This window comes from Misgurnus anguillicaudatus, chromosome 14 (genome assembly GCF_027580225.2).
Source record: "Misgurnus anguillicaudatus chromosome 14, ASM2758022v2, whole genome shotgun sequence".
Lineage (NCBI taxonomy): Eukaryota > Metazoa > Chordata > Actinopteri > Cypriniformes > Cobitidae > Misgurnus > Misgurnus anguillicaudatus.
In genome coordinates this window covers 6068005-6092515 of record NC_073350.2, presented here as the reverse complement: position 1 = coordinate 6092515, position 24511 = coordinate 6068005, and the positions used below count along the sequence as shown (strand labels likewise).

Genomic DNA, 24511 nt, shown 5'->3' with positions numbered 1-24511 from the left:
TGTTTTATATTAAAGATAATAGCAGAGTTCACACAACAACTATAAGCGATTTTGGCACATGATGGACGATAAACCATTGACAGCCAATCAAATCTATTTTAACTTGAAGTGCACGAGCACTTAAATGCAGTGAAGCTCATTCATTGCTGAGGTCTATAACACAAAATTACCTCAGGTATACAGTGCTGATGCATTTGCTGTGAAATTCACTACTTAATGCTTTTTCTACCACACTGACTACGCCAAAAGGTAAGATATTATTACACACTACTACATTCATTGTTCAGTTACGCGAAACGCAGCGAGTTGAGGACATCTGCTGGTTTCCCGCTGTGTAAATACAACATGAACAGCTCTATTCAGTGACATGTAAACAATTGCAAAAAAGTTTTTATTACAAGAAATATCCAATAGGTAATGCCGTGCTGGTTGAGCGAATTAGCATGAAGTTATCATTATGATGTGGTCACTAATATATTTATCGTTATAATGTCCCTTAATGGTTTAATACACTGATGATGTCGTGTTATTTGAGCTATTTCTGAATGAAGACAGACTGACAGCGAGTCACGTAAAACTTCCTAATGTCAAGTTTAAAACGAATTTGTGCTTAAGGTGCGTGACTAAAACACACGTGCACTTAATTAGTGCGGTATAAATGCGATTAAAGCGTTTACATGGACGCATACTGCGATTATAAACGGCGTACGCCTCCTCTTAGGAACTGGCTCAGTCTAATCTTCCTCCTTATTTCTCTTCAGCATTGTTTCTCTGCTTTCGATGTTGGTTTATTTATTGATTTTTTTTACTTAATGTCTCTTCTAATTCTAGGTTGCCTGTGTTTTCATTACACCCCATGGAGTCATTAGCAGAACTCTGCTGTCCATTGACGCCATGCTGTTTTATTAATTACTTAACACAGTAATGTGATTTATGTTCATATGTGTCTCTGTATGTCACAGCCACATTCTAGCAAAAGCTTGTAAGGCAAAAATCATAGTTCCTCCTGTATATTCTAACGCCCCTCTATACCACCACATTCACAGACAGTGATGCCATCAAGACATGTACTTTATAAATAGTGCTTCAAATACAATGGATTGATTTCAATCATCTACAATAATTGTCTTTACAGTAAAATAAATATCTTAGCGTTATAGGATTACATCGCTCTTATTTAGACAGGAGAGGAAGACTGATTTAAACCATTATTCTTAAAGCACTTTATGTATAACTGATTTTGACAAAAAAAAAAACAAGCTGAGTTGAATTCTCTAGAACTTCATTGACACAGCACTTTGGTCCCAGAAAATTTCCGTAAAATTGTCAGAGAGGCTTCTGTGTGAACAAACATGTCCGGTGTCATGAGCAATTCGGTCCCCCCGAGCCAACATGATCTCACAAAGTTCCGTGGGATAGTCACGGAATTTTGTGCTGGTTTTTCCGTGGCATTCTCACGGTTCTCCGCATTTTTCCGTGGCCCTGCTACGGACTGTCTTTTTCCGTGGCATTCTCACGGATTGGTTACTCAACTGCTTTTTCCTATTTTCAAACCATTTTCGCTTCGGTTTAGGGTTAGATTTGGTGTTTGCGTTAGTATGTCACTTTAACTATTGGTTTATACTATTTTTTCAGATGTATTCTTTTATATTTTCTAAACTTTTAACAATTGTCACCTGGCGTTGGGGTTAGAGTTGGGTTTGGGTAGGGATGTCATTTCATGTAAATCTAACCCTAAACCGAAGCGAAAATGATAAGAAAATAGGACAAAACAGTTGAGTAACCAATCCGTGAGAATGCCACGGAAAAAGACAGTCCGTAGCATGGCCACGGAAAAATGCGGAGATCCGTGAGAATGCCACGGAAATTCGTGAGATCAGGTTGCCCGAGCAATTCGGTCTCCCCTAGGACCCCCGCATGATTCCATTGGCTGGAAAAACTCCTCATGGGTAGTTTTCTTAGCGCCTTATTACAATTCCTACAAAATCACGTTATGATTTATGTAGTTAGAACGTTGTTAAAATTACAATTGATGTCTTTTAAATGATGTTTAATATAGAAGTATATAAATGAGGCTATAGGTGGGAGATCTACACATTGCTTGTGTCATATTATTTAGATATTATATTCTGTACCATTTCCACTTTTTACTGTCTAACGTTACTTATACAATTACTTACTCATTAATTACTTATAAAAAACATGATTACTACATAGTTATAATTTATAAGCCATGATTACTACACTTTTACTACTAAAAAAATATAAGGTATGTAAATTTTTAATTTGTAACAATAAAAGTATGGTTTTTGTAAAGCAGATGATGACACAAAAGTACTGACGTGTCTGCAACATGAATATTCGTTTATTGGTTAACTTTTATTTAAAAAAATGTTTATGCTTCTATTTTGTACAACGTAATTAGCTTGCTAGACCGCTTACGCAGACGAGATATCGCAATCACACATTTTTGAGCAGGCATTAGTGCTAGGTACCAATCGGGGTCCTAGGGGAGACCGAATTGCCCGGGGGGACCGAATTGCTCATGACACCGGTAAATGTTCTCGGATTGCTCTTATAAAGAGGACCTAGTAACCATTGCTGTAACGTTCACAGAAAAAATTCAGTGTGAACAAGATGCAGAAACAATGCTGTAAGGGGCGTACTGTAGTGACACACGTTTCATTGCAACCAGAAGTTATGGTTCAGTTCTTTGACACAGGGACGCAACAAGAAATGTCGGCAAACTGGATTAAAGTAGAGATTAGGGAGCTTGTCACTATCATTCACTAGCATGGCAGAACAGCGCATCACGCGCTCCTTATGATCTTATCATAAACTAAAATGCACGCACGCGTGTGGTATCTCGAGAGAGAAATCACAGATATATAGCAAACTTCAAATGATGGGAAAAAACTACCCACGACTTTAAATACGTCACATGTTTTTACGGGATCCTTACGATATGTGTGTAAATGCACGCAAAGATTCCGGAAAATCATTGGCAGTGTGAATGAACCAAAAATTAAACGATCCTGGACAAATCCCGGATGCATTTTCCATGTATTTTCCGTAATCTTTGTGTGAAAAGGACTTAGCATTGTGTTCTGGTAGTAAGGGTTTATAAGCATTGTTAAAGTACAAGTTCGGTATTTTACACTTAAATCCCTGTTTTCAGATTGTTTATGATGAAAAACGGTTTTGACTGAAATTTGGACATATGCGGCTGCCCCAAGAATTTTCGGGTGTTTGTGTTTCACCTCCCACCTTTATAATGGGTTTAATGGTGCACTGGAACAATCCTTCCTAACATGCATTACACTTTCGTTTACAAAGACGTGAAACTCACCGAGTGGTCAGGGGTGTTCACTGGTATGCTCACACAAAAATCGCTGCAAAATACGCTTTCCAACAGGTTTTATCATAGTTTTTGTCCAACTCCTTTGACTTGTATTAGATGTGCTGTGAGGTACGGTATTACTCCGCGCCGGGAACTTTGTTTCTATTTTTGCAATTGGCAATGGTGGATTAGCGCCACCACTTGGGCTGGAGTGTCTATTATTCAAGCTCTCTGCGGAAGAATGTACACTCTAAAAACAAACGGTGCTATATAGCACCAAAAGTGGTTCTTTGCTCGTAATCACAGAAGAACCGCTTCCAGTGCCATATAGCACCAGTGAAGCACCCGTGAAGCACCTGTGTAGAACCATATAGTGCTATGTAGAACCAAATGTGGTGCTATAGTGGTGCTATATGGCACCTATATGGTTCTACACAGGTGCTTCACCGGTGCTTCACTGGTGCTATATGGCACTAAAAACGGTTCTTCTATCGTTACGATTCAAATCAACAGTTTTGGAGGTTTTAAGTGTAAAATACCGAACTTGTCCTTTAACTAAACCAGAGGTGGAAAGAGTAATAAAATATTTTACTTAAGTAAAAGTAAAGTTACTTTAATAATATTTTACTTAAGTAAAAGTAAAGTTACTGGTCTAAAAATCTACTCAAGTAAAAGTAGAAAGTAAGTAATTTTAACTTTACTCAGAGTAAAAGTTACTTTTTTTACAGCGGGAAGAGGTGGAGGATTCTAGTATAGTTCAAAAACGACAAGGGAATATAAATCTCAAACTTGTTGTTTTTAATTGTAGGAACATCTTTACAATTAAAGTGCAATAACAAAAATTGAATAAAATTAAAAGCTTTTTTAAACTAAGAAGTACAATACTTTAAACAAAACATACTTAAGTAAAAGTAGAAGTACAGATTTTAAAAACCACTCAAAACAGTAAAAGTACACAAAAAAACGACTCAATTACAGTAACCTGAGTAAATATAATTCGTTACTTTTCACCTCTGAACTAAACTAAGTTAACACTACTTGGGTTGTTTACTTCTTTGGGGTTTTAAAGAGGTAGTATGACAAGATGAGAAGTGTTATTAAGATCAGACAAGAACATGGGAGGACAACCCAGTCTCACGCCAAGCCGTGTTATAGTAACGAAAGTTTTGATTGATTTGTTCGTGTTTGGTGACACGAGTTTCCGCTGTTTTTCGTGTCTCTGGGGACGGGTGTCTTTTTCGTCCTTCCCGGCGCGGGTTTCTGTCGGTGGCTGTTCGTGTCTGTGGCGCGACTTTCTTTGTCGTGTCATTTTATGTTTTGTTCTCTCGTTGTTTTCTGTTTTTTGACCGTTGTCGCTTGGGGTTTGGGTTGGAATCACTTTCTGCGACTTCCTAACCCAAACCCCTGCTCTAACCCCAACTCCAGGCGAGAATAGTTTTAAAAGTGGACGAAAAACATGTAGAAACCAATGCAAAAAATAACATCCTAACGCAAACCCCGGATCTAACCCTAACCCCAACGACAATGATTTAAAAATAGGAAACAACAATGAGAAAACAAAATATAAAAAATGACACGATAAAGAAAGTCGTGGCACAGACACGAACAGCCATTGATAGAAATTCGTGCTGGGAAGGACGAAAAAGACATTCGTCTCCAGAGACACGAAAAACAGCGGAAATTCGTGTCATCAAACACGAATAAATTAATCAAAAATTTTCGTTACTATAACACGACTTCCCGTGAGACTGTGTTGGGGAGGAGGCTCATGCAGAGATGTTAGTTTGATTGGATTTATTTAAAAGTGTAAAGTTTAGGCTTTGGACACTGACTTTTTAACTGCTTTAAAACAATGCTTTTGGAAAGCATAATTCTGTCCCAGTTTCATTTCATGTTTCTGTGAATTCTTTATGCAGAATAAAGAACCACATAAGGTTAAGCCTTTAGCACAAGAAATGTTATATACTTGATATTGCAAATTTTGCAAGCCAAGATAAATCTTAAACTGAAAAATGAATGTACAAGATTTGTACTAAAGATCTGAATTAAAGTATCAAGACAATGTAAAACACTGTTCATTACATCTTTGTTGGAATTATTTAGGCTAAAAGGCTGATAGCTTTAAACTGTAGAGTAGACATCTAACCTCAGCAAGCTCCTGTAACTGAGAGATAGATAGTGTGCAGGACTAGTCCAGTTTTATAAAACCAGGTCACGAATAGGCAAAACATTTCTTCCAGTGGTTGGCTTGTATCCTCATTCTGGATCTCCAGTAGCTCACTAGAAAAATTCAAGCCTTTGGTCCCCTGTGCAGCACAGTAAAGCATAAAAGATTTCAACCCAAACAGGTTATAAATCATAATAAATTATATGTTTTAAATGTAAAAAATGCAGAAAGTTTTCTTTGGGGGTTACCTGCTTTCTGTGTAAACCTGCAGCTTATTTTGAGTCAACCAGAGCCATAGAAGGAGAGAGTTACGTCAAGTCCGTTCACTCCAATGGAACACCATTTTTTTACAGCAATGGCGGACAACGGAGTCTCTCCAGAGTTCCCGGAAGTCACAGTCAGCTCCATAGAGTTGCATTAGAAAGATTGAATATGTTGAACTTAATACAAGTTTTAGGACTAAATACGCTTGACAAATAAGATTGTATGTTAGCAATACATGTGAATCGAATAATTTTATGCATCAGTGTGTTTGTAGTGCATTATTTCTCATTTAGGGGGTGATGGTAGAAAACGGGTCAGGCTAGGACAAGCTGTGGATAACTTTAGCAACACACAAAAAACCACGAACAGCCTTTTATTGGTACATTTTGTTTTCTTAATGCAGATTCATCCATTATTGTAAATATTGTGTAATTAGAGAGGCTAATAAATAAAGTGATGGTGGTATAAAGTGCATATTTATGCATCAAACGTATGGGTGGAGTGTTTTTAACACTGTGGTTTTGCTGGTTAATAAATAAAATAAATTAATTTATTAATAACTTGTCAAATGTATACAAATGTTTGCGTAGTTAAGAGATTAGTAATCATTTAAAGTGATGATGATGTTATTTCCCATCAGATGTTTATATTAACAACAAAAAGAAAACTACACTAAGCCAGAAATATTATTATAATTTATAGTCTTTTTTAATGTTGTGCTTTATTTATAAATTAAACCAGTATGAGTTACATTCACAGCACATTCACTTTGTACATTATAAAGAAGAATAACATTATAAACTTATATTAGTACAGTGTGATGCATTTTAAAGTGGCTAAAGGCAGCGTAAAACATGTTAACAAGCCACATACCAGCAGATGACCATACAAATGTTCTTATATTGGTGGATTTAATTTGTCGAAAAACATTGTTTATATAACTACATAACAATACTACATTCACATTTTGATGTGATATATACCAGCCCAGTCTCACGAAATTTCGTTATATAGTCACGTATTTTTTTGATTCTTTTTTCGTGCTATTTACATAAAATGACATCCCTAACCAAACCCAACTCTAACCCTAACGCCAGGCGACATATAAAAAAATAAATCAGGAAAAATAGTATAGATCAATATATTAAGTGACATTCTAATGCAAGCACCAAATCCAACCCTAAACCGAAGCGACAATGGTTTAAAAATAGGAAAAAACAGTCGAGTAACCAATACGTGATAATCACACGAAAACAGGAATTCGTTATACGACTACGAAAAAACACGAAATTTCGTGATAATAGCACGAAAAAAGAATAAAAAAAATACGTGACTATATCACGAAACTTTGTGAGACTGGGTAGCAGCCACATATTGTAAGATAAAAATGCGTTTCTTGACTATAAATTGAGAAAAATCACAGCTCTTTGCCTCTAACTCAATGTATTTCAATGGCTCACTATGGGCTTCTAGGAACTAACTGAAGTCTCTGTGAATCACGTGACGGCCGAGCTTATGGACTTCCGGTGGCACAACTCTGTTTATCTATGGCTCTGAATTCAACAAAACATGATCTATTTCCTGTAACAGCAGTGTGATGTTATAGCTGCAGTCAGTTATGTTATGACTCCATCATATATATCTCTGTGTTTAAAACATTCCTCAACCACTTGACATTAGCCACACATCAGACCCAACAGTTCATAAAACAGCATATATTATAAATTATCACTATAAGCTTTGCTTTTTAACCAAACAAAAGTTGTCATCTACACAGGAAAATCACCAGTGTTAAACCAACTCTACCAGTGTTAAATCAACACTATTTGGTGTTTATATAATCCACACCACCAAGATCGGTGTTAAAAAAGACTGGTGTTAAAAATATAACTCTGAGGGGCGGTTTCCCGGACCCGGATTAGCTTAATCCAGGACTAAGCCTTAGTATAATTAGGAAATATAACTAGTTTTAAACAACATGCCTTACTAAAAACATTACCTGTGTGCATCTTGAAGTAAAACCTAGGGCCCTGATGTATTTTAAGATCTGTAAGTGAAAGTTGTTTTCAGTTTGGAGAGCTCTTAAAAGTGTTTAAGTCTAGGACTAGTCTAATCCCTGTCCGGGAAACCGCCCCTGAATCAGTGTTAAAGTTAAGGAGATAATGAAGTGATGATTAAGACATTAATGGTGAAGACCTGCTGGTCATTCAAATTAATTACATTTTGGACATTTTCCTGTCTCAAAATTTTTATTTTGATGACTCGTTTTCTGGAGAAAATACTAAAATAATAAAGAAAGACAAATTACCAAATGCAATAGATGAATACTGTTAGGTGTATGCCTCCAAAAGCTGCAATCTTTCACATTTGCCTCTCTATCATCATCTCTGTTTGAAAAATTAAATGATAACTTGCAGAGTTATTTTCTAAATGGATAAGTTTAACTTCTAAACAGCTGTCAGAACAAAATACAAGTGCTCAACTATTCTAGCATCCACACGCATGATTTAGTAGACAAATCTTCTTTCTGACGTGATGTCTCACAAGTCAAATAGACATTTATCACAAAATGAATCACATTAAATCTTAAGTTTGTGTTTGTTATGAGTTCATTTGAAGTCACCATTATTGTGATTAACGTTTCCTTTAGTTAGGCATTTGTCCCTTGACCTTCACAGTTCTAACTCTCCTCTTTTAACAATAGCAACAGTGTTTTATTAAGACCAATTGTTCATTGCTTCATGTAGAGGGAAGCCCTTCCAGACCTTCTCAGATTGTTTATTTTTATTATATTCTACAAATCATTGAAAAGTTTGGTCACAAATTAATTATGAAGAAACAGGCATATTAAAAAGCTTTATGCAAATGACATTGTATTGAATACACTCTTATGAAAAATGGTTCTTCAAAGGTTCTGAAATGATGGTAAAGGTTCTATATAGAACCATAGCTTACTGAAGAACCCTTTTTTGCTGAAATGGTTCTTTGTCTTGGCAAAAGGGTTCTTTTTTCCCTCCTGTTTTGATTTTAAATTTAGTCAGTTATTTTCAAGCTGCCTCTTGATTATTTTCATCTGTGAAAGCCCTGAATCATCAGTCCTGCTGAATCGCCTGCAGACAGGTAAGAGAGGAAAATAATCATCATTTACTGTTAAACATTTTGAAAATTGAAGTTTTGTGTGTTCTTAATGTAATTTATTTATTTTATAAAAGGTAAGCTTTATACTGAAAGCTTCATTCCCTTTAAAGCAGGTAAGCTTCATATTGTTTTAAATGATAGGAGACTCTGCTTTAACAATGACTTAGGATAATGATTTGTTAAAGTGTTCAAAAGCATATACATGTATATTTTACATTAAGTTTATTAAACTAATTATGAAAAGAATGTAGTACAGCATGTGTTTAGTTTTTTTATTGATATTTCAGAGTTTTTATATTTGAGGTAATCTTGCTGGGAGTGAAGGCAGTGCGATCGCTTGATATGAGACACACATACTGTATTTAAAGGTGATGTATGCATGTTACTTTCAATGCTGACATTAAAATAATAGTTATTTACTGTTAAAAACATTTTGAAAATTGAAGTTTTGTGTGTTCTTATTGTACTTTATATCGTTTATAACAGGTCAACTTTATATGTAAGCTTCATTCCATTTATAACAGGTAAGCTTCATATTGTTTTAAATGATATATTTAGGGGACTCTACTTTAACAATGACTTAGGATAATGATTTGTTAAAGTGTTATAAAGCATATACATGTGTACATTAAGTTTATTAAACTAATGGCGCTTTTCCATTGGGTCGGGTCAGCTTACTTTTGGGAGCTTTTCCATTGGGTGCAATATGTAGTACCCGATGCTTTTTTTTGTACCACCTCGGTTGGGGTTCCAAGCGACCCGAGCTGATACCAAACGTGACGCGAAAACACTGTAGGTCACTGATTGGTCTGACAGAAGCGTCATTGCTATAATGTAAATATTAGCTTTAGCTTACTGCTCGAGCAAATATGTTGTTATCTGTGTTCTGTTATAAGTTTCCAAACACCCTTTTAGCGATGAAAAACATCCACAGGTTGAGAATCAGGGACACCATAACAGTTTTTTCCAGACTTGCAGTTTGTGGCGGCACATTCGCGACGTGCACGCCCGCATTATATATGCTTAAATGCAACTTGAATGAGGCAGCGGAGCTCCGTCGACTGACGCCACGGGCCGGGTGTTTGAACAGAAACTGTCATGTGAGACAGAGGTAGTTATAAACGCAATGTGCAAACATCTATTTGGGATGGCCAATTTTAATTTTGTGGCAGACTGAGAAATAAATGAATGTATGGGAATGTACAACGACGCTCTCACTTGTATGTTGTCACAGCTGTAGGCAGCGCAAACGTAACGACACGCCTATAATCCCTCCCACTGCGAAGTGATACTAAACTCAATGGAAAAGCTAACTACGCCAAAGTGAGGTGAGCTGACCCGACCCAAACTAAACTAAACCGTGGAGTACTATGCAATGGAAAAGCGCCATAATTATCAGAAGTATGTGGTACAACATGTATTTAGTTTTTTTATTGATATTTCAGAGTTTTCATATGTGAGGTAATCTTACTGGGAGTGAAGGCAGTGCATATGACCACTTGATATGAAAGACACATCCTTTTTTAAAGGTGATGTATGCATGTTACTTTCAATGCTGGCATTAAAATAATAGTTATTTACTGTTTAAACATTTTGGAGATTGTGTGTGTGATCTTGTGGCACATTTACTTGTGATAACAGAATTATTTTTGTCTATCTGTTGTAGGTGGATCATGAGTGAAGCTCTGCAGGTCTGCCATTAGCTTGATAACAGTGGTTTATGTGAATTGAGTGAATTCAATTCATAAATAAATCTTTCACCAAGCATTCACCTATTTACGGACAAAACAGGTATCTTGAGCAGAGTCATATTAAAACTGTCAAATCATGTTTTACATACAGTATGTAAGCAAACTCCAGGCTAATATTAACTTGTTTTGTCTCCATGTCTTATCCTTTCTCCCATCTCCAACAGATCCAAATCTTGTTCAGCCTGATGCTCAACCTTGTATGATGATGACCACAGCCAGGTGATGGAGATCTGTGTTATTCACAGCCTGCGTCTCAAGATCAACATGACAATAGCAGACCATTTCTTAACTTACTCTTATCTGACTAAATGTTCAGCATCATTGCAACAAAACAAAGAACATTGGATGGAGTATTGGATGATCCCGTAAAGAAAATAATATGGACTTTTTTGGTGAGATTCTACAAAGATTATTAAATACAAAAATGCAGTCTGCACACTGAAAAATACTGCTCCATACAAAAGTTTATTTAATTGATTAAAAGGCAACGTTTCGACCCTCAGGTCTTCATCAGGCACAATCTCAATAAGTGAGGAACACCTTTAAATACATAACAGGTGCTCACCTTAATTAGACTTCCTTACTTAGAAGTCATGTGACAGAAACAAATCATGTGACAGAAACAAATCATATGACAAACACTCAAAAAACAGCATCATATAACTTGAAAATCATATGACAAACACTCAAAATACAGCATCAAATAACTTGAAAAAGACAAACATTTAAAAATTATTATAGAAATGGCTTGATATCAAAATCCTCATTCAACCCTAATGGTGACAAAGTATTTACAGAATAAATCCAAAAACATTCTCTCTGTAATAATTTCTTCTCATAGTCCCCACCTCTTAATGGTTTGGTTACCTTTTCTATACCGATGTACTTTAACACACTGACATTATGACCCATTTGCCTAAAATGAGACGCAATGGGACTACGCATATCACCGGTCCTAATGTTGCTGCGATGTTCACAAATACGAATACGTAATTGTCTGGATGTTTTACCCACGTAGGCAAGACCACACGGGCAGCGAATTAAATAAATAACATGGGTTGAAGCACATGTGATAGTGCCCCGTATCGGAATGTCACGACCAGTGCGTGGATGACTAAAAGAATTACATTTGTGTGTGAAAGCGCACTGAGCACAATTGCCACACCTGTAGTTACCTGGAGGAAGAGATGGAATACCTTTCATGCGTGCAGGATTTTCAGATTTTACCAACCAATCACGGAGGTTATTTTGACGTTTAAAAACTAATTTAGGACTGTTTTTAAAAACGCCAGACAAACTAGGATCACTAGAAATAATATGCCAGTGTTTTTTTAAAATTCTACGAAACTCCGCACCCAAAGATGAGTACTTCGTTGTCCAAATGGGAGCATTGAAGGCCTGCGTTTTGTTGTTACTTTTGTTTTGTAAACACTGCATTTGAGATGTATCATTCAACTTCTGTTTGGCATTTTCTATCCATTCCATACGGTAACTGTAACTATCCACTGGCTATAGCTTAAATTCACTGACTCCACGTCTCATACTGATGTCCAATATCCAAGTTTATTTGTTGTTGGAACACCGTGAAAACTAAGACAAACAAACAACAACAACAGTTTTACAAATAACACCACAACAAACACACTCAATCCTTAAAATACAATAGATACATAAACAGTTCATTACCGTGTGCGCCTGATAACCAGCAGTAGAATTCAGTTCAACTTATTCACGTATGTGTGCAATCATTCTTAGTCCATACTGAACGCTAACGCGTCCGGGTTAAATAAGGAGAGGTCACGTGAATACGTCTTCCGGCACAACAACAAGTTAAACATGATCAATTTACACAAATTACACAATCCAAATACAATGACCCAATTCTTACATAGAATATATAATAAATACAAATCACATAAATGTATTATGCTTTTACTGACATCTCAGCGTCAGCTACACTCCCACCAAATTACCTTGATTCATTAAAACACATAACACAAGTATATCAATGGTAATTTCCAGGCAAAGGAGCTCACAGTACAAGATAAGAGTCACTAATTCAGTAATTCATGATCACTATATTCCTTTGTTAAAATTGACATGATACATCACTACACATCTGCAAATACCAATAAAATGATTATCAACCACTAGCATGTGTGTACCAGCAAGGCATGTATGTAAATCACCATCTCAGTCTGTGAAAAGGATCTTAATCTTTAGCCACAAGAACCACTAGCTTTTGAATAGGGCGCTCAATGCTTAAGGGCTTAGTGAGACGCTCACCCCTTTTCCCTAACATTCGGTCCCCAATCTGTATTGTAGCCTTCCGTACCAGTCCGTCATCATCCTTACAGGCTTCTAGAACTCTAGCCAACTTCCACTCATTTCGAGGAACTTCATCTTTTACAATCACAATATCGCCAACCTGGATGTTCCGTTTTGAAGTATGCCATCGTTGCCTGAGAGAGATAGTAGAAAGATATTCTTTCTTCCATCTACTCCAAAACTGTTCACACAAATATTGCACTTGCCTCCATCGTTTCCTTGTGTAGAGATCCTCCTTAACAAATACACCTGGTGGGGGTAGGGGAACAGAGGACTTCATAGTGAGTAAGTGGTTAGGGGTTAGTGGTTCCAAGCTTTTGGGATCGCTGATGGTATCTACAGTGAGAGGACGGTTATTGATTATGGACATGGCTTCATAGAAAAATGTGCGCAAAGAGACATCAGTTAGTCTCTCAGCACACTGTGCCAGAACTGAATTCATGGCACTTCTCACTGTTCTAATCTGACGCTCCCAAATGCCCCCAGCATGACTTGAACCAGGTGCATTGAAATGGAAATCACACTGCTTAGTTGCCAAATATGCAGCCACTCTCTCATTACTGACATCTTTCATAGCTTTCTCCAATTCGTTTTTTGCTCCCACAAAGTTGGATCCTTGGTCTGATCTAATGTGTCTGACTGCTCCACGAATGGCTATAAAACACCGCAGTGCATTGATGAAGGTATCTGTTGTCATATCTTCCAACATCTCAATGTGCACAGCTCTGGAACAGAGACATGTGAAGAGGAGACCATATCGTTTATACACCTTTCGACCTTGCCTGGTATAAAAAGGGCCAAAACAATCCATGCCACAGTAGGTAAAGGGCGGAGAGGGATCGGTACGGTCAATAGGGAGATCTGCCATTCGTTGCTCTTCTAGTGGTGCACGAGCTCTCCTACAAGGGACACACTGCCGAATATAGTGGGCTACTGCTTTGCTGCCACTGATTATCCAATAACCGTTAACCCTTAATTCGTTAAGGGTCTGACCTCTACCTTGATGTTGGACCATTTCATGATGGTGTGCAAGAATTAGTTGAGTAACAACACCATCTCTTGGAAGGATTGCAGGATGTCTCAATTCAAGAGGAGCAGATGCTCTCCTCAGTCGCCCTCCTACTCTCAATATCCCATCTTGCAGGAAAGGGTCGAGCTGGTGCAGTTGGTGATTACGAGGCAGCTTTCCAGATTTGTGGCTCAACATATCCAATTCTTCCTTGAAAGCATGATTCTGTGAGAGCTGGATCAGTGTGTGCGCAGCCTTCCTTCTTTCCTCCACACTGAGAGGTTCTGATGTCTTAATTCTCTTTGCTAGTCGTTGAATCCGGGCAATTACATTCACAACAGTGGACCATTTTGAGAAGCGTAACAATTGTTTTTGGAAGTCCTCTTGTATCATAACCTCAGTTCTTAATGTGTAAACCACCTTGACCTCCGGGTCTCCCACCAATAGCTCTAATGTTCCTTGATTGGCCACTACTTCTCTCTCCCAAAGGAAGTGGGGCCCTGTGAGCCAAGTTGAATTGATAAGCTCCTCCACCTTCAGGCCCCTTGACGCATGGTCAGCAGGATTCTCCTCTGTATTGATGTAATACCACTGTTTTGGGTCTGTAAATTCCCGAATTCTCTGGACACGGTTAGCGACAAAGACATGAAATCTTCTGGCTTCATTGTTTATGTAGCCAAGGACTACCTGCGAATCTGTCCAAAAGTATTCCTTGTCAACTTTCATCTCCAATTCTTCATGCAGCATATTGCTCACAACAGCAGAGAGCACAGCTGCAGTTAGCTCCAACCTTGGAATAGTGACAACCTTTGTGGGTGCGACTCTCGCCTTTCCCATGATCAAGGCACAGTGGATCTTGTCTTCACTCACCAATCTGATGTATGAACACTGGCCATACCCATAACTGCTAGCATCAGAAAAATGATGCAGTTCTACTTGCAAAATTTTCCCAAAGTTTTGAGGCATGAGACATCTTGGAATCTGTATTTGTTCAAGATTTAATAAATCATTCAGCCAGCACTCCCACCTTGGTCTCAACTCGCTGGGTAGTGGTTCATCCCAACTGATTCCCTTTTGGCACATTTCTTGCAGCACTTTCTTTCCTAATAGGACAAATGGGGCCAGAAATCCCAATGGATCATAAATAGAAGCCACAATTGAGAGCATACCACGTCGTGTAAATGGCTTCTCACTTAGAGAGACTCTAAAAGAGAAGGAGTCATGCTCTACATTCCACCGCACTCCTAAGACACTTTGCACAGGAAGGTTGTCATGATTCAAATCAACATTGCTCATTTCAGCAGCACGGTCTGACACACAGATGGACTCCAGCACCTCTGTATTGTTTGAAATAAATTTATGAAGACGTAGCTTTCCCTCAGCACATACAGCTTGAGCTTCTTTTATCAGGTTAATCGCCACATCCACAGAGTCCACACTTATTAAACCATCATCCACATAAAAATAATTTCTGATGAATTTGGCAGCCAAGGGGAACTTATCATCATTCAAACTGGCAAGATGCTTCATGGCATAATTGGCACAGCCTGGAGATGAGGCCGCACCAAAAAGATGTACCTTCATACGATATTCTATAGGTTCTGTGCCCGTGTCTCCATTTTCCCACCACATAAAACGCAGATAGTCTCGATCTTCTTTGACTACATGAAATCTGTGAAACATCTTCTCAATATCGCACATGATAGCAATTGGATGTTTGCGAAATCTGCAGAGTACCCCGGTCAGTCCATTGGTAAGATCTGGCCCAGTCAACAGATGGTCATTCAAGGCTGTGCCTTCATATCTAGCAGAACAATCAAAAACTACCCTGATCTTTCCTGGTTTCTTCGGGTGGTAGACCCCTTGGTGTGGAATATACCAGACGTGTCCTTCCTCTGGTTGCAGCTCTGCCCTTTCAGCATCACCATCTTTAAAAACACCTTCCATGAATTTCACATAGTCATGTTGAAATTTAAGATCTTTATCAAATTTCCTTTTAAGGTGCTTTAACCGGACTTGTGCAAGTTTCTTATTGTCTGGGAGGTAGGGTCTTGCTTTAAAAGGAAGAGGCATTTCTAGGTGGCCACAATCATTTTGATGCATACCTCTCTTTAAAATCTCCAGGAACTGAATGTCCTCTTGAGATATGCTTCTTTCACTTGTTCGAGTATCTGCAAAGTCCAATTCAAGCGCTTTGATGGCAGCAGATGGTGTTATAGCAGGGAGTTCTCTTACTGACACCCGGTGACATAGACCGGTTACATCCTTGGACTTCAAACACTGAGATGCACTCCCTACAATACTCCAACCTAGGTCCGTTCTGATAGCATAAGGCTCGTAATCGCCACCAGTGATGACCTGCCTAGGCGCCAGTGCTCTGGAGCAATCATAACCAATTAAGAGCCCAACACCACAATCCATCAGCATGGGCATTTCATCAGCTATAGCGGCAAGATGTGTCCATTGTCTAGCTGTTTCACGGGTGGGGATATGCGCACGTTCGAGGGGAATAAAATCTTTTGAGTAGGCAGGTGGCAAACAGATAAAGTCATTTGAGGAGAATCCTCTAACTTTCAGCCCTTCAACTCTTTGGCTCTTCACAATCGCATCCTTTCCCATCATGGTGGAAAGTCTTAATTTTACAGGCTCCCTCACTGCATGCAACCCTTCACATATTTCTTGGTCAACAAAGGTATGACTGCTTTGCGTATCTAATAAGGCATACACCAACATTTCAGACTTTGTATTATGTGATGAGAGCCAAACTGGAACGATCATAGAGGTACTCCCTCCTCCTCCATTCACATAGCATGATGTTGAAGTCATATCCCTTTCAACTTGCAAGACTCGTTGTGAAGATGACTGGTCAACTACAGAACGTTCTTCATGCAAAAGGGTTGGATGGCGTCGCTTACATAATGCACAAGTAGCTCTGTTTCTACAGTTCTTGGAATTATGTCCCCTCCTTAAGCATGCAAAGCATAGTTTGTTGTCAAAGACAAACTTTTTTCTTTCATCTGCAGATCTTTCTATCATTTTTTGACATTTATGTATGGAGTGGCTTTCTCCACAACATATACATTTGCCCAGAACCGAATCATTTGTCAGTGAGTCTCTAAGTTCCCTGGAATCTTGTAAGTCGTCAGCATCATTGGAGCTGAAAGTAGCACATTCTGCATCTGAAGCCTTAACATCGGTGACAAATGTGTTTGCCCGTGACTGTTTGATTTCTCTTAACATCCTTTCATCAGACGTCTTTAAAGCGTACAGTGATGATACCGGGTTGCATGCTATGCGTGCCTCCTTTGAGATGAATGATGCAAACTCGCTAAAACCAGGATAATCCTTGGCTTGGTCTAGTTGCTCTGTCACCAGGCGGTTCCATCTACTTGTCACCCAGTCAGGGAGTTTGGCTAACATCCTTTGGTTTTCCTCACAGTCATTCAACACCTGGAGGCCCTTAACATGAGGCATGGCATCACTACATGACTGTAAGAAGTCACTAAATTCTCTTAACCTTATATACTCCTTTGCGCCAATTTTCGGCCATCTATTGAGCCTCTCTCTGAAGGCACGCTGCGTCACAAAGGAGTGACCATATCTTGCATTCAACTTATCCCATGCTTGTTGATAGGCCTGATCGTCTTTCCTGTAAAAACTGCCTTCCAGGGCAGATTTTGCATCGCCACTGAGGTATTTTTGTAAATAGAACAGTCTATCCGCTGGATCCGAACACCGTCTCTCTATAAGAGCCTTGAAGCTTGTACTCCATTCAATACACTTAAGGGGATCCCCAGAAAATATGGAGGGCTCTGGAACAGGGAGTCGTGTTAAAGACATTGACTCTTGGAGTGTTTGCAATAAGGATGTTTCATTCTTTGTGACTTGCTCTTGCAGACTTGGCATAGTATTGACAATTGAACTGGAATTTGCCGTATCACTACATGCTAGACAACCTTGCACACTTTTAACCTTTGGCTCTTGCAGGTGTGATTTATTGTTGACAGATGGACATAAATCAATTATATCACTGCATGCTTGACTACATTGCACGCTTTTGACTTTTGACTCTTCCTCTGTATAAACCTGTAGCTTGGCTTCCATAACCTCAATGTCTCTACGGTTTTCAAGCCTTTTCAGTTCTTGCCGTTGTATCTCAATTTCCTTTTCCATTTCAGCTTCTGCTTTCCTTGCTGCCAGTTCTGCAGCGATCTCTGCCCTTCTAATGGAAATACTGGCTGATTCGGATACAGGGTTAGAACGATAACTATCAACTGTGGCTCTAGAAACTGTGGATCCGAATATGGACCTAGCATATTTATTATCAAACAGCATGCGTAATCTTGCCTTTTCTGCCTCAGGCTCAAAATCAATGTCATCTTCAGTTAAACGAACCTTCAGTAATTTAGATAGATCTGCAGTCACAGCTACACATGCATCAATTTTCCTTCTAATTTCTTGATTTGGTGGCGCATGGACTCGCAAATTGTCATATAAACCTTTTAATACAGATTATTGCTTCTCGACGACATCCATCATATTACACAAATCACTCTCTGAACATTGTTGCTTCAACTTTAGACGAATGTTTCGGACTTCAGTCTTCCATTTTTCATATGCAGATGCAAATTTTCTCTCCATTTGACCATGGTCCTGCTCCTTCAACTCTTGCATCTTTGGCGTCAAGCGTTTCTCACGAACTGATTTCCTGGTTTCATCATTTGTCTTCATTAAAACTGCATTAAACTTTTTTTTGTCTTGCTTCAGATTTTACTGTGCATGAAGTACAAGATACATGGTGATCCCTCATAACATCTTCTGCATTCTCATTTTCTGGTGCAATCTCACGGTTAACTGCTGCCTCTTCCAAAATAATTACTGAATCATTTTGCTCTATTAATTCACCACCCTGAGATGTTGATTTACCTTGTACTGACATTTTACAACTTCAGAATTTAAAATGACTAGACTTCACATAAGATTTAACAGACACTTAAACTGAACGTCCAATAAAACAGTTAATGTCAATAAGGCACTTGTGGATTGAATACTATTAAACCAATACCTCTACATTCAACCATAATAGGCTAAAGGAATGTCAACATAATTTTACCAACGATTAAGCAAAGAAAATGTATTCATTCACAATACAACCATCTTCACATCAATAAAATAACAGTTGCAATGAGAGCATTGAGTTTAAACTTTAACTTTTAATTCTAGTCACTTTTATCAAAGTATCATGTTAGAAAGGCACAGTCTAACCTGTAATCACACGACACCACCTGTGATTAATGACGGAAGATTAACCGGAGTTTTTCTTTTCTTTAGTGGTTGTCGGATGAATTACAGGACTTGAATCCACTGCAGCCAATGTAACAAAGCTGCGCGCTGAACTTGAAAGTCCTGAAGAGTGAACGCAGACGATAAAGCCCGCAGCGATATGCAACCAGTTACGACGATCTGGGAACAGCTCAGAGTCACGCGTTGAATTCGGTCACAGTAGTAGTAGAACAGTACGGAGCAGGTCTCAGTAGGATGAAAGTAGGCTATTTCCACCAGCCTAACTTTCCGCATTTCAGGCACGTTTTCACTGTAACTATCCACTGGCTATAGCTTAAATTCACTGACTCCACGTCTCATACTGATGTCCAATATCCAAGTTTATTTGTTGTTGGAACACCGTGAAAACTAAGACAAACAAACAACAACAACAGTTTTACAAATAACACCACAACAAACACACTCAATCCTTAAAATACAATAGATACATAAACAGTTCATTACCGTGTGCGCCTGATAACCAGCAGTAGAATTCAGTTCAACTTATTCACGTATGTGTGCAATCATTCTTAGTCCATACTGAACGCTAACGCGTCCGGGTTAAATAAGGAGAGGTCACGTGAATACGTCTTCCGGCACAACAACAAGTTAAACATGATCAATTTACACAAATTACACAATCCAAATACAATGACCCAATTCTTACATAGAATATATAATAAATACAAATCACATAAATGTATTATGCTTTTACTGACATCTCAGCGTCAGCTACAGTAACCACGATTCAGAAATCTTTTAGTTAACTGATTAGATTGGTAAGTGTAAGATTCATCCGTGCTGCACACTCTACGCACACGTTTAAACTGACTGATAGGCAAACTCTTAACTAAAGGTCTAGGGGGGAAACTATCCTCTCTCAAAATGGTATTTCGATCCGTAGGTTTACGATATAGATCGGTATGAAGTTTGCCGTCACATTTGTATACTCTAACATCAAGAAAACTGATGCTAACAGAGTCAGATTCCATAGTAAAATTCACATGCTCATTCCTTGAATTAAGATAATTTAGAAATAACATCATCTCTGCAGGTGTAGCCTTGGTAATCATAAAAATGTCATCAATATACCGTTTGTAGAACAAAATAATAGGAAAAAAGAAATTTGACTCATTCAAAATAAAATCATTTTCAAAAATTCCCATATACAAGCAAGCATCGTTTGGTGCCATTTTACTACCCATTGCAGTACCTTTAATTTGTAAATAAAAATCGTCCTGAAAACGAAAAAAGTTCTTAGTTAAGACAATGTTCGCTAAGTCCAATAAACATGCTGTGCTGGGTTTTTCATCTGCAGGTCTTTTTGTTAGAAATTGTTCTAAAGCACCTAAACCATCAATGTGAGGAATATTTGTATATAAACTCTGAACATCAAAGGTGGCGAAGAGCACATCATCTATAGCAAAATCAACACAAAATAGTGATTCAATAAAATCCATAGAGTCTCTGACATAGGAAGACAACATTGGTACAAAAGGTTTTATAAAATAATCCACATAAGAGGAGATGTTTTCAGTAAGACTACCAATGCCACTCACTATTGGACGACCTTTTAAAGGGGTGTCTAATCCTTTGTGAACCTTAGGCAGAGTATATATAATGGGTATTATTGGAAAGTCTACCTTAAGGAAATTATATTCATTCTTGCTAAACTCCCCATTCTCAAAATGGGATAACAACTTGGAGTCAATGCAGGTTTTAAATTTATTGGTAGGATCAGCAGGTAAAGATTGATAAAAAGTATGGTCATTCAATTGTCTACGAATCTCTTGTTCATAATCCGAAGCACGTTGAAGTACAATCGCTCCACCCTTATCTGCAGGACGCACTATCACCGTATTATCTTTGCCAAGATCAAGTAAAGCATCCCTCTCCTTTTTCGACAAGTTGTTGTAAACCTTATACTGCCTTTTGTTCTTAAGAGCAGTCTTCACATCACATTCCACAAGTCTACAATAGGTATCAAGGGATGAATTCCTATTCTTAGGTGGAATAAAAGTAGACTTTCTTTTAAAAGGGAGACGAGTGGTGGACTGTTCAATAGTGATGCTGTCCTGTGTAGTAGCAGGTAATACTTCGTTAGAAGGAAGCGACTGTTCATTCGTGCCAAAGAATTCGCGAAGTCTCAAAGTTCTAAAAAATTTTTGAAAGTCAATTATAGTATCAAAATCATTGGCCTCAGTGGTGGGAACAAAAGAAAGACCCTTACTCAAAGCAGAAATGCAAGAGCTAGAAAGAGACTTATCTGAAAAGTTCATCAGTGTGTCCCCTGGTTGCTCCTTGTCATCCGTGGAGGTAGAGAGGAGTGTTTTTCTCTTGCCCCTTCTGCACCTCTTCTTGGTCGGTTTAATCTTCGATCTATACGTTGATTGTCGGGCTGGGTACGGCCCAAAAAAGTGGAGCCATTTCGCCATCGTACAACAGAATCTGAGTCAGAATCACAAGAGGTAGAAGAAGCCAGGGATCTATCACCATGTAGTTGGCGTGTGCGAAAACCAGCAGTAGCCTCCCGATTCCGAGGGAACATATTAGATTCAGGTTTTCCGTCCTTCCAAAAATAAATCTTGGCTTGTTGGTAATCAGCATTGTCTCTCGCAAACTTAGTACGTTTAATTGCTCTAATCTCTTTAGATATCTCAGCACGTTGACGTTCCAAGTCTTTTTTAAACTCAGTTAGCTTACTTTTAGTCACCATTTCACCGAGTTGAATCTCCATTTTCTTAGTCTCCAATTTTGTAGACTCAAGTTGTTTGGTGGTCTCTTTAATCACCAATGCCATCAGATCAAATGAGCACTTGTTTAATATCTCACACCAACGGGTACAAAAATCTGAGTTCTGCAACCCAAATGCAGGAGACTTTTGCAGACGTAGACCTCTTGGTATAATTTTCTGGCGGAGATAATCACTGAGAGTGACTGCATGATAGTATTGCTTTATCTCCCGTTGAAGATTATGCTGAAGTTTGTCCATAAGTGTTTCGGCATCTGTCGTACATGGAGTATCATTTTCATCAAAAATAGAGTTTTTTAGCAGAATCTCAGAATAATCTGCTTCACTGAATTCAAAGGTCTTACTTAGAGACGGGCAATCTTCATCTGCCATACTGGAGTCAGCAAAAAAGGAGTGCAACAACCAAAAAAATCACTGAAGAATCAGAACACACAGAAGTGGTGTGCACATCACAGGAACCCAAATTTGGGCCAGGTGCAAGACAACTGGATATGCAATCAATAAATACAAAAATGCAGTCTGCACACTGAAAAATACTGCTCCATACAAAAGTTTATTTAATTAATTAAAATTATCTTCTACAAAGATTGACACAATCCTATTGACTTTTATTTTTACAGTTAATAATGCATTATAAACATCACATTCATTTGTATTCTATGTCATCCATCTGTTTGTGCTAAAATGTATACATCTGAATGTAATGTCAATAATATGTTAATATTCAGGATTTATTATCATTTGCATGTTTTGATGTTGCATATCATGATTTTATTGATTTCATGTAATTGTTGTCTATTTAAAATTATTTTAATTGCCAAATTTTATTGTTACTTTATTTAATATTAAAGCTGTTATTTAACATCCATATCTTATTTGAGTAGTGATTTGTTATATTTGCATAATAATTCATATATTTATTCTGATTGTGATTTTAATGCAAATATTTATTATTGTATGACACCTCATGTAATGAAAAAGTGAAAATAAAAGTATGTTCTGATGTCTTGCTGTTCTGTTTTTAAACCGATAAACCTTATAGAGTGCTATAAATAAGAAAAAAACAAAAAATAATCCTTCTGACTGCTGATTAATGAAAGGGTTCTTTATAGCACCACTGAGGTTCTATTTAGCACTTTTTCAAGGCAAGGTTCTATATAGAACCATCTAAAAAAGGGTTCTATATAGTACCAGAAAGGGTGCTGCTATTGTTACAAGCTGAAGAACCCTTATTTGGTACTATATAGAACCATTTTTCTTAAGAGTGTAAGACTGCCGTCATACTTCAGTGTTTTTTGTTGTTGTTGTTTTTTGCTTAAGAGACTTTATGATTTCTGATACAAATCTCAACGATGGTGACAGTTAATGATAAGAAAGTTGCAAAATTTTTGTCATGTTGCAATGCATGATGGCATTTATGAATGAGTTTTCTACAATCCTGGTACCCAGCATGCATTGCGGCATGACGTTTTGTTGTTGATTGTCACCATGATTGTGTTTTATAGGCTGATTGTTGATGTCTCAGTGTGTCTGACTGAAACCACAGATTAGATTTGGGTAAACAATATTTAACTCTTCAGGGTATGTGGACTTTTACAGCACTGTTGGATTTCATGGGAGCTTCACAGGGTTGGTGGAACATAAATTAAACACTTATATTGAGTGATTACTTTTTTATGACGTCATTGAATCCCACGACTTATACTTTCATACTAATTAACATAGTAACAGTTATAGACTTCATTTCTCTTATCTTCCTCTGCTTTAACATTTGTGTTTTAAAAACACACTGCCACAATTAGCAGAAGAAAACTAACACTTAACTTCAAGACCCAAGTACCCAACTAAAGGAAACACTAAACGGAGCAATGGTGACTTACTTTATGAACCAGATTTTCAGCAGTTGTTTAGAAGTTAAACTTATCATCCATGTAACTCTGCAAGCAAGTTGTAATTTTAGTTTTCAAACAGAGATGATGATAGTGTTCATTTAACTATGGTGATTTCATCTATTGCATTTAATATTTTGGCTTTCTTTCTTATTTTAGTATTACTTTCTGCAGAAAAAGAGTCAACAAAATAAACATTTTAAGACAGGAACAATTCCAAAATTTTGTTGATTTGACACGGAATGACCAGCAGGTGTTCACTATTAATGACTGAATCACTTCATTATCTTATTAACTGTAACACTAATTTAGTGTTTTTTTAACACCAATCTTGGTGTGGATTATATAAACACCGAGCAGTGTTAATTTAACACTGGGGATTTTGCTGTGTATGTGTTTAAAGCATTCCTCAGTCACTTTACCTTTGACAACAGTTTAAAATCAATGAGCATAATTACAAATCATTATATTATAAGCTTATGGATTGTATCTGTAATGTGTCAGAGGAGAACTGAACCTCATAACTTGTCTGGTTTCTCACAGGGTTATTT

The 24511-nt window shown here is 37.8% G+C and overlaps 1 protein-coding gene across 2 annotated transcripts; it reads right to left on the bottom strand.

Moving 5' to 3' along the window:
- Positions 1 to 12154: 12154 nt before the first annotated feature.
- Positions 12155 to 20053, bottom strand: LOC141369439 (uncharacterized). Of its 2 annotated transcripts, none has more exons than XR_012373123.1 (2): positions 12347 to 20053; positions 12155 to 12250 (listed from the first exon to the last, which is right to left on the bottom strand). XR_012373123.1 is itself a non-coding variant. In XM_073875771.1 (2 exons), the coding sequence occupies exon 2, from the start codon at positions 18330 to 18332 to the stop codon at positions 12873 to 12875; it is 5460 nt and encodes a 1819-aa protein (XP_073731872.1). In that variant the 5' UTR covers positions 18333 to 19688; positions 19785 to 20053; the 3' UTR covers positions 12155 to 12872. The 2 variants fall into 2 exon arrangements, 1 of the variants encoding a protein (XP_073731872.1); XM_073875771.1 differs by having other exon boundaries at positions 12155 to 19688; positions 19785 to 20053.
- Between the last annotated feature and the right edge of the window lie 4458 nt (positions 20054 to 24511).